We start from the raw sequence: 10,792 nt of genomic DNA on the forward strand, positions 1-10,792 counted from the left end.
AGAGGAATAACCCCTGTCCCGGGCCCTCCAGAGATCATTCACCAACGTGACCAATGCCGTTTCCGTGCTGTATCCCAGCCTGAAGCCCGACTGGAGAGGGTCTAGATAGACTGTTTCCTCCAGGTGCCGAGGAAACTGCTGTGCAACCACACTCTCAACAACCTTCGCCACAAAGCGCAGGTTGGAGACTGGGCGATAGCTAGCCAATACATCTGGATCCAGGGAGGGCTTCTTAAGGAGGGGCCTCACCACCGCCTCCTTTAGGACCGCGGGGAAGGCACCCTCCCATAGAGAAGCGTTTGTAATTCCCTGGAGCCAGGCTCGTGTACCCTCCCGAGCCGCCAATACCAGCCAGGAGGGACACGGATCCAATAAACATGTGGTTGCATTCAGTCTCCCCAGGATCCTGTCCACGTCCTCGGGAGCCACAGAGTCAAACTCCTCCCATATAATAGTCTCAAGACCTGCTCCCGCCACCTCCCCCGGGGCCACCCAGTCGGAGTCCAGACCCTCTCGTATCCGAGCGACTTTGTCATGCAGATATTGTGCAAACTCCTCAGCCTTCCCCGCCAGGGGGTCCCCCCCCCTCAATTGAAGGAGGGAACGGGTCACCCTGAAGAGGGAGGCCGGGCGGTTATCTGATGACGCAATGAGGGTGGAGTAGTAATTAGACCTCGCCACCCTCATCACCACAAGGTAGGATCTAACATGTATCCTTACCTGTGTTCGGTCGGATTCGGTTCGGGTAGCCCTCCAACTGCTCTCTAGGCGTCTTTTCCGGCATTTCATCTCTCTCAGCTCCTCAGTAAACCAAGGAGCTAGTTGAGATCTACGTCGGGTCAGAGGCCGCAGCGGCACGACTCGGTCCAGTGCTGCGGCTGCGGCCATATCCCAGGCCGCAGCCTGATCTTCCGCCGAGTCGTGACCTAGCTCCTCCGGATATGGCCCAAGCTCCGTCAGAAACCTCTCCGGGTCCATCAGGAGCCTGGGACGGAACCATCTAGGCGGTTCCGTCTCCCTGCGGCGAGGGGAAGCTAGTTTTTCATGGAAGTTTCCCAAAACAAAAGGATACGACTTTACAGCTGTCCCAGATTCCAGCTATTTCAATCCCTCCTTCCAACATTTTCACCTTCCACTGAGCGTACTTGATTCTCATCTAAATGTTTTCTGACAAGTCCCTCTCTCAATGCATTTCCTTTTTCCTAACGATTTCTGGCAGTGGAGTATACACTTCCCCAATCAGAGCCTCGCCTTTGGATCCCGACCAGATGGGAGGCAGAATAAAAGGAAGCTGTTTAAAGGCGGGAGGAGGGAAAATCCCAAGGTTGGCTTGCTCCCAATTCATGATGAAAAAGGCGAAGGGAAGCTCGCAATTCAGGCTGGCCGACAGGCAGGCTGGCTGGCTTGCTGGCTTTCTCGCCCGCGCCAACTCCCTTCTCTTTGCTTGCAGCCGGGCAATTCTGAGTTTAAGCAGAGCTCCTAGCAACCCTGAGGAAAATCCCACAGATGGGGGTGTGGAGACTCAATTAAGGTGCTTGCAACCCCCCCATGCAAGGGCAGAGGCCAACCCCAGTTTTTTTTTTAAAAAAAAGCTTAAGATTAAAAAAAATACAATCCAAAAGCGCTATTTAAAAAAGCAATTGCACTGAATGCATCAAGGCGAGCTGATGGAAAGAAAAGATGATCGCCGGCGCTTTTATTCACAGACACCAGATTTTTCCCCCCCAGATCATAAAATGTCCATTCCTCTCTCCAAAAGGGAGGGAATCAAAATACAAAAGGAACCCACACAAAGCCCCCCGGCATGCTAATTCCACAGCTAACAACCCTTCCTTCCCTCCCTCTCTCCTTCCTCCTCCTCCTGCCTCACCCCCCCTCAACTGCCCGCCAGCCCGTCTCCCCTCTTCCACAGAGGCGCGAGCAACTGCATGCAAGCGCGATCTGGAGCAGCTCCGCCAGCTTCACAGATTCCCCAGGAAGATACGTCACGATGCCAATGTCCGGGCCATGGCTTCTGATTGGTGAAAAGGCTGGGAGAAGGCGGGCTGAGTCGTTGGCTTTTGCTAGCTCTACCTGAGAGGCGGGGAGTTGCTCCTTTGATGCTTTAAGTCTTACCATTCTCTGTGTTGTTTTTATCTGCCTGGAGACAGATAGAGGAGCAGTGTGTCTCGGTTCCTAAGACCATCAGAAATATGTGTTTTCTGATGGTCTTAGGTGACCCCTGTGAAAGGGTTATTCGACCCCCAAAGGGGTCACGACCCACAGATTGAGAACCGCTGGCCTAGGGGCTGGGCTGATTTCTGGGGGCTGGTTTCTGTCTTTTTTAAGATCTTCTCCATTATTCCTTTGGGGAAATATATTCTGCCTTTTTAATATTCCCCAAAATATTTCTTTCTCTGGATTCTTGCCACAGAGGAGTATTAAGTACGCTCATTGTCTTGAATTATATATAAAAAGGTGGAATGAACATCTAATAAGAAGAACATTATGTTAGCTAATATATTAGTAATCTCATTTATAAGGAACTCAAGTGTGTGTTCAAATCCTAGGTCCCAATCATGACACAGGTAAAATTTTATTATTCTGTCAATGTAGTTGTTGGCTTTTAGCATTTTAACTTTTTCCAGAATTAACCATTGTATAGACTCTGGGCTGTTGCTTCTTGATATATTTGATAAGAGAATCCTTGTAAATTGGGGTTCAAAAGTATAGAAGCATCACCGTCCTCAGAGGGCTGGCTGCTTAATTTAATTAAATTAAGCCAGATTTGGGATTTTCTGCTGCTTTTGCAATATTTCTTCATTTATTTCATGCCTTTTCCACCCTGAACCCATTACTCTTGACCCAGAATATTCATATTACAGCTCCACCCCAAACATTTAAATAAAGAATGCAAATGAATGAATTTTTGATAATGTATTTTAATTGAGGAATTTGCATTGAGCCATTGAGTCATTGCTAATGTGAAAGTTTGCCCCCTAGTGTCTGAGAAGGGTACTGAGATAAAGGTTTCTTGTACTTTAGTTCCAGGCTGCATATTAGATACAAAGCTTATTGCCATACTTGTCTATAAAGCATCTTGTTTTGAAACCTTTCCATGTTTCTATCTCCTGGAAAAGTCTGTCTCCTGGGCATAAGGTGGGCACCATCTGTCGGTGTCCATGGATGGTGTAGTTGGCCTGCAGCCTGGCACCCTTCACTGAGCACTGAATGAAGTTGTTCTTCATCAGCTCCAGCTCATAGGAGTCTGGGAGGACCTTCATGTAGTCTCCAATGAAACTGATGCCGTACCCTTTGCTATTGTACCCCCGGGTGTGAGCTCCTACCCAGTGCCAGCCCCGGCCTTGGTAGAGGTAGCCATCACTGCCAAAAACAAAGCTGTGCAGGAACAAAAGAAAAGTATCACGAAAAGCAATGGAAACAGCTTGTGGAATTTTTCCTATTTCATACATAAAGAGAAATGCACTTTAAAAACACTTCTAGGAAAAATAAAAATTATGTAAGGATGTATAGCTTTACTGAATGAGTAGAAAGATACTTTCAAAACCAAAAGGATGTGGAAGTGAATACTATTTAAATAAGCCTGCCTAGAAATAAAAAGTAATCAATATGATTTATATTCCAGTGCAGCTAAAATGGGAACATATGAAATGAATATATAGGATTTCTGCTTCAAACCAAACATTGATAGAGGAATGAAGACAACATGCAGATGGCTGATCTATGCTCATGTTTGATCTAATAAAGTTTGTTCAAAATATAGAGCTCCCCAATGTAATTTGAAAAGGGAAGATTTTTTTCCATGGGTTAATTGGAATTTTGCTCTTCACCACATTTTGCCCTACTGTAAATGCAGTAAACAACTTTTAATAGTCTAAATATAAAATACATTCTATAATATGATTTGATAAAAATGCTATTAAAATGTCCAGCTAATTTGTTAATTGGAAATATATATTGCATAAAGACACTCATACCTGTAGCCAATGTCATCCCAACCACGGTCATCTTGGTGGAATCGCTGCATGTTTCGCATGTCAGCTGCACATGAGGAGAAGGTTCGGCATGGCTTAGAAGGGGTGCTGGTGTGGTGGATGTAGACAAATCCTAAGGGCAGCTTAAGTTGAGTGGGTGTTCCTTTATAAGGACGGGCCCCCCATATGCATCGTGGAATTATGGCAGGACATTCTGTAGGGGAGTGGGGAGAAAAACATCAGAGCTGAAGGACAAAAGGCCCAGCACATAGTCAAACTATGGATATCGTTATCCCAACATCTGGCTTCTAAACCTGACAGCTTAAAGTGAAACCTGACAAATCCAGGGAAGTGAAGGTGTCAGTGGCACCTGTTCCTTATAGCTAAGCAGTATATACAGTATCAGGAGCAATCTGTCTCTCAATGCCATAAGTGTGCATAGGAAGAGACATGCTGGCTCTCATGTTCTGTTTGAGAGTTCCCATTGGGATTCCACCCGCAACAGGATGAAGACATTCTTGAGCATCTTCTGTTAATTAGCCAACCTCAAACCCCCAAGTGATTGTTTGTATAGCCCTCAGTGAGACACAATATGCTAGACTGAGTTACTGTGCCACAAAATAATAGTAGAATAGCAAAACATTGTGATTGGCCTAAAAAACATATTGCGACAGGTGGTGGGCTGAAGGCCAGGATCTTTTCATTAATTCCACAATGTCTACATAGATGGTTCATGAGCCTGAGAAGAGGCTTCATTTAACTAGTGTCTGTTGACACTGCAGGTACTGTACTTCACATGTCATGAGATGTTTGCTTAGAATGGACTGTAAGAAGAGGGGAGTATGTAAGTATTGCAAATAAATGACCTCACTTGAACTAATTACCAGCAATGCAGTATCTCAGCAACTTAGAGGATTAAACATCAGCAATAAGTGAAATGATCCTATCAGGATGTCTATTTTTCTAACAAATAACATACCTACATACATCGTCATGAACTCATCAACAGCTTGTTTTGCCAGAAATGTCAATTCTTTGTCTGTGATTTCTTCAAAGAGGGAGCTGGCTTCATTCATCTTCCAGAGAAGGCGCAGAGCATTTTCTACCTGCTCCTGTAGCTTTTCTTTACTCAGCAGTGCTGCAAAAAATTTTCTGCGGAAGTTGCTCCGCATTTTTTCTTCCCCATCCAGGCCCTTAGAGCCATAATAGTCATTCAGCAGAACACTGATATTGGATGGTAGATCAACCTTCTCTACCAAGTAAGTGCCCAAAATAAAACCATCCATTGCACCATTGATAACAGCATCAGGCATATATGAGGGAGGACCCATTAAGGTAAAAGTACAGGGTTCAGAGATACTATCCCAACAGCCATTTGGTCCCAGGGCTACCTGGCTCTGCTTAGAGTAAAAGAAGAGAAAAGTCATTCCAAGGTCCATTGAAATAGTGGAAATAAGGAGATCCAAAGAAAGCTGTGATTCTTCTCCAGAACTGTTTGGAGGGCCAGTGGTCAAAGGTTTCTCGTACAGAGACAACTCATTTTTCATTCTGAATCCAGCTGCGATTCCAGCAAGTAAAGGACTAATTGAAACTGTGGTTCCATCAGGAGTTAAGACTACCCCATGTTCCACTTGGGAGCCATCAAATGTATGATTCACTAGATTTTTTAAGAATGTTCTCTTTGCCTTACTCAGGTAAGGCAAGTCAAAGGTCCTGGAAGTCACTGGACCAAGAACAAACTGGCAAATTTTACTATTACACAACTCCAATTCCTGGTACAGCTCTGCTATAGTTAGGTCTGGGGTCCCGTTCAAGTGGAATTCCACATCGTTCAGAATTTCAATCACAGTGTCCATATGGAGTATCAAGTTGCCTAAAAACAGTAGGATTGAGATATCATAATTAGAGTAGCAAGCAGCGAGTGAGAAGGAGCAAGCAAAGCACATGGGTTATGCACTCTTGGATCGAACATTCTGAATGAAATTGTACTTGCACAAATAGATGGAATATCTGGCCAATAACACAGAGGGAAGCATTATCTGAAATGGATCCAGGTGTTTTGTTATGACAAAATGAAGCTAAGGCTGATATGGTAGACTGTGGAATAGAAAGAAGTTCATTATTCTTTTGGGAAATAGCCATTTGTGTCTGCATGTGGATTAAATTACTGAAAATTACTTCTCTGAAAGACAAAAATTAATGCCCAGGCAGCAACCAACTTTAATTTCCATTCCACCACACACTTTCATACAATAAGAAAACATATTCTTGGTAATGAACATTTCTGCCATTAACATTTCTCCACCCAAACTGGAATTTCTTTGTTGTACATTTCTTTGGTTAAATTAACCAATAAATTGAACTTCACCTGCTAAAACCAAAACATGTTCAGTACACAAGGGACCATAAGTAAGGGTTTTGTTTGTGAAAGAAAATGTTTTTTTAAAAAAGAAGTCGTGCATATTCTCAAATGACAATATGATATTTTACCCTAAACCTGCTTTCATATTGGATGACTATGATACGCCAGTTGCACCCCTTTCTGGATCGTGACGCCCTACGCACGGTCACTCAAGCCCTCGTTGTTTCCCGCCTGGACTATTGCAACACTCTCTACATGGGGCTCCCCTTGAGGTGCACCTGGAGGCTCCAGCTAGTTTAGAATGCGGCCGCGCGGGGGATTTTGGGGGCCTCTAGATACTCCCATGTAACACCTCTCCTGCGCGAGCTGCACTGGCTGCCTGTGGCCTTCCGGGTGCACTTCAAGGTGTTAGTAACAACCTTTAAAGCGCTCCATGGCAATGGACCTAGGTATTTGCAAGACCGCCTCCTACCAAATACCTCCCTTCGACCAGTCCGCTCCCACAGAGAGGGCCTCCTTAGGGTGCCGTCGGCCAATCAATGCCGGCTGGCGACCCCCAGGGGGAGAGCCTTCTCTGTGGCAGCTCCTGCCCTCTGGAATGACCTACCCCCCGACCTACGTATAACTACGGACCTGCGCCTCTTTTGCCGAGTCTTGAAAACCCATCTATTTCATGCGGCCAGCCTGGCGTAGTTCTGATTGTGTTTTGGTAGGGGTTTTTATATGGGGTGTTTTAGAGCAGGCTTTTTATTTAATATTTATTGTGATTTTTATTATTGCCTGTTCACCGCCCTGAGTCCCGTAAGGGAGATAGGGCGGTATATAAATTTAAATAATAAATAAATAAATAAATAAATATTGCCAAATTATGCCATATTACTTTGCTCAAAACCTCTGTGGTTCAATTGGTATTATTAAATGGAGGAGAAAAAAATCTCATTGAACTGAGTAGAATTTACTCCATATGCCTAATTATATCAGACTATGAATTATTTTTTGGGGGGGTCCAATTATGGGTAGGACCTGTCTGAACCATCAAATACTCCAGTCATAGGAGATATATCTTTTTTTTTAAAGCAATGTGTTTCTGGATACTGAGTGTGCTCCCAAAATGTGCTTTAACCACTGCATGGTTATGGAAGGTAATATTGCAGCCAATTTTGGTCACCATATCACACAAAAAAGGTTGAGAGTTTGGAAAAAATTCAGAGAAGAGTAACTAAGATGATCAAAGGCCCAGAGACTAAAACATACGGTTGCAGGACTTGGATTTGGCTAATCTAAAGAAAAGAAGAAATAGGAGAGACATGATACCAGTATTCCAGTATTTGAGGGGCTGCCACAAAGAAGAGGGGGTCACATTATTCACCAAAGCACCAGAGGGCAGGACAAGAAACAATGGTTGGAAACTGATCAAAGAAAGAAGCAACCTGGAATTCTGACAGTGAGGACAATTAATCAGTGGAACAGCTTGCCCCCAGAAATCGTGGGCATTGGAGGTTTTAAAGAAGAGGCTAGACAGTCACTTGTCTGAGATGGTATAGGTTCTCCTGCTTGAGCAGGGGGCTGGACTAGAAGACCTCCAAGGTCCCTTCCAGCTCTATTCTAGTCTAAGTTATTATTAAATATGGTGTAGGAGTTAAGAAGTACAAATCTGACATCCAAGGCTTATCAGCCTTACTGATGAAAACTTACTGGGGACTTTGGGCTAGTCATATCCAACCTACCTCACAGGATTGTTGATATGAGCAATAAAATGAAAGGAGATACCCCCTCCCTCCATATAAGACCTGTTTTGAGCTCCTAGACGAAAGGTATATACAAAACAAATAGTAACAACAAAACAGCCAGCCATATTTTAGCCTAGCATGTTCTGCAAATCTAGCCTATTCAATTTAGTTTATGGTTCATTGTCTTATGTATCAACTCAGTAAGCTATACAGTAGTTCCTTTTTTCCATGTAACAATGGGTTATTGTTATTCCATTCAGTCACCTGGAATTAAATTAGTGGAAAGGGAGGAACTGATCACAAAGCAATAAACTTCCCAAATGTCCCCTGCTCCATAGCACTTGCTCTTTGTCAGCATGCCCTACACTTCAGCACTAAGATGGGGGCATGGGTGGGATAGAAAGACTGACCCGAATCCACAGGGTAAGAGGCAGCCTAGGCCAGGCTTTCCAACCCAGTTGTTCTATCTGATTACAAACACCTTTTCTCTAGATAGTATGTTTTTTTAGATATAAGAATTAGCATATCTTGAGGGGAAAAGCTGATAAATGGAAGAGCAGTGGGACCATTCTAGGATCATTCAGATCATTGCCTGGAATGCTGTGGTCAAAATTATTGCAGTATAGCAGATAGATAATGATAAAGAAGAAAATGATACCCTTCCATTTTCCTAATATGCATGTGGAACCATGGTTGGACTCATCTGCAGTCCCCCCCCCCTTCCCCACTACTTCTGCCAAATTTTCCAGCCAAATTTATTTATTTACTTTGTGTTTTTTTATTAAATTTATGTGCCACCCATTTCATCAGAGATGATACTGAACAGCTAACAAACATTAAAAATAGTATACATTAAAATAATAAAATAAATAACAGTAATAAATACTTTAAAAAACAGGGAGGAGCGGAACACAAAGCACAAAGGGAGAGATGGAGTCTTTCCTAATCTAATTGCCACCTCCAGAAGAGGGAACCCCAGTTGGGGCTTCAGGCCAACTGGCAGAGCCAGGTCTTCAAGCCCTTACAGAACGTAGAGTTGCCTTTTATCCAAGCAGCTTAGTGAATATATTGTACTACTAGTCTAGGTCTGGTGGTCGCCTGCAAGAGAAAGTGATCTGCCTTAAATCTTACCTGCATGGGCTGTGCTGACACAAAAACCCATCATTGGCACAAGTCCCAGCCATATCAGGAACATCCTATTGGTGGCGTGAAGGACAACTTACAATTATGGCACCTGCAAGGCAAGGAAAAGGAAAATGAGGAAGGAAAAATAAATAAAAGCTAGTGGGCTGGGCCACACAGATAGTTCAAAGGCCAATCAGGAAAGCCTGATCATTGGACTCTGCCCCACATCATGCTGGGAATCTGCTAAGAAAGCTAGTAGGCCAGGACTGTCCATCTCTTTGCTAGGGTCGCAACTCCTGAGAGTTTGTTAAATGGTGGTGTTCCCATTCAGTTTCTGCAGTCTGCCAAGGTCTCTGGTTGAGCCAGGCTGCATATTGAAAACAGGGAAACCAGCCTTTCCCTCCCGTCATGACAGGGGCATAACTTGTGCTGCTGCAACGTACACACAGTTGAGTGCATATATGCACAGGGAGTTCATTTGTTGCTAAACTTTAGTGCTGTGTGTTAAACAATTTGCTCCTCTATGTGAGATCTGTACTGAATTCAGCCTTGCCTCCTCAAATTAAAGTGCCAGCTGTGACCAAAGGTGCCAGTTATCAGTTTAAATTAGTATAGCAGCTGTGCCATTTCCTTTAAAATGTTGACTTTTCTTATATACACTTTGATTTCAGATTAGTCTCCTGTAATACTTTGGGTACAGGATTGCCCTTGATGAGTTCCTTGCAACTACAAGTGGACTACATCCAGCTATTTTTTTGGTCAAATTTTCTCCAGTTGTGGAACAATCCTCCTCTTGCAATTTTTGATCCATATTGTCCCTTGAGATCATCAAAGGATTTCATTTTGTTTTTGTTTTCTGTCAGGGATCAGAGGAACTATAATTCAACATCACTGACGTGTGCTGCACTGGCCAAATGTGGACTAAATGAGCTTCAGAAATGTCCTCATTTTGTTAGAATTAGATACCAACTAAAGCAGCTACCCTCCCCCATCCTTAGTTAATACAGAATACAGAATAACAGAGTTCGAAGGGATTTGGAGATCTTCTAGTCCAACCCTGTCAGGCAGAAGACCCTATACCATTCCAGATAAGTAGATGTCCAATCTCTTCTTAAAAACCTCCATTCATGGAGCATCCACAACTCCTGAAGGCAAGCTATTCCACTGATGAAATGTTATCACCGAAAGGAAATTTCTTCTTAGTTCTAGGTTGGGTCTCTCCTTGATTAGTTTCCATCCATTACTTCTTGTCCTATCCTCAGGTACTATGGAGAATAGGTCAATCCCTTATTCTCTGTGACAGCCCCTCATATTTGAAAACTGCTATTAGGTCATCCCTAATCCTCTTAGTTAGACTAGACACACCCAATTCCTGTAACTGTTTATCATATGTTTTAATCTCCAGTCCACTAATCATCTTTGTTGCTCTTTTCTGCACTCTTTCTAGAGTCTCAACATCTTTTTTGTATCATGGTGGTCAAAACTGGATGCAGTATTCCAAATGTGGTCTTACCAAAGCAATATAAAGCAATACTAACCCTTCATGTGACCTTGATATTATCCCCTCTGTTGATGCAGCCTAGGACTGCTTTGGCTCTTTT

At 43.5% G+C, this 10,792-nt stretch overlaps 1 protein-coding gene across 1 annotated transcript; it reads right to left on the reverse strand.

The window, feature by feature from the left end:
* Window positions 1-3,024: 3,024 nt before the first annotated feature.
* PGLYRP2 (peptidoglycan recognition protein 2) lies at window positions 3,025-9,261 on the reverse strand. The gene is made up of 4 exons (XM_015815595.1): window positions 9,198-9,261; window positions 4,954-5,847; window positions 3,978-4,188; window positions 3,025-3,378 (listed from the first exon to the last, which is right to left on the reverse strand). The coding sequence occupies exons 1-4, from the start codon at window positions 9,259-9,261 to the stop codon at window positions 3,039-3,041; spliced, it is 1,509 nt and encodes a 502-aa protein (XP_015671081.1). The 3' UTR covers window positions 3,025-3,038.
* Window positions 9,262-10,792: the final 1,531 nt, after the last annotated feature.

This window comes from Protobothrops mucrosquamatus, unplaced genomic scaffold (assembly GCF_001527695.2).
Source record: "Protobothrops mucrosquamatus isolate PMUCROS unplaced genomic scaffold, P.Mucros_1.0 scaffold352, whole genome shotgun sequence".
In the NCBI taxonomy this organism is placed as follows: domain Eukaryota; kingdom Metazoa; phylum Chordata; class Lepidosauria; order Squamata; family Viperidae; genus Protobothrops; species Protobothrops mucrosquamatus.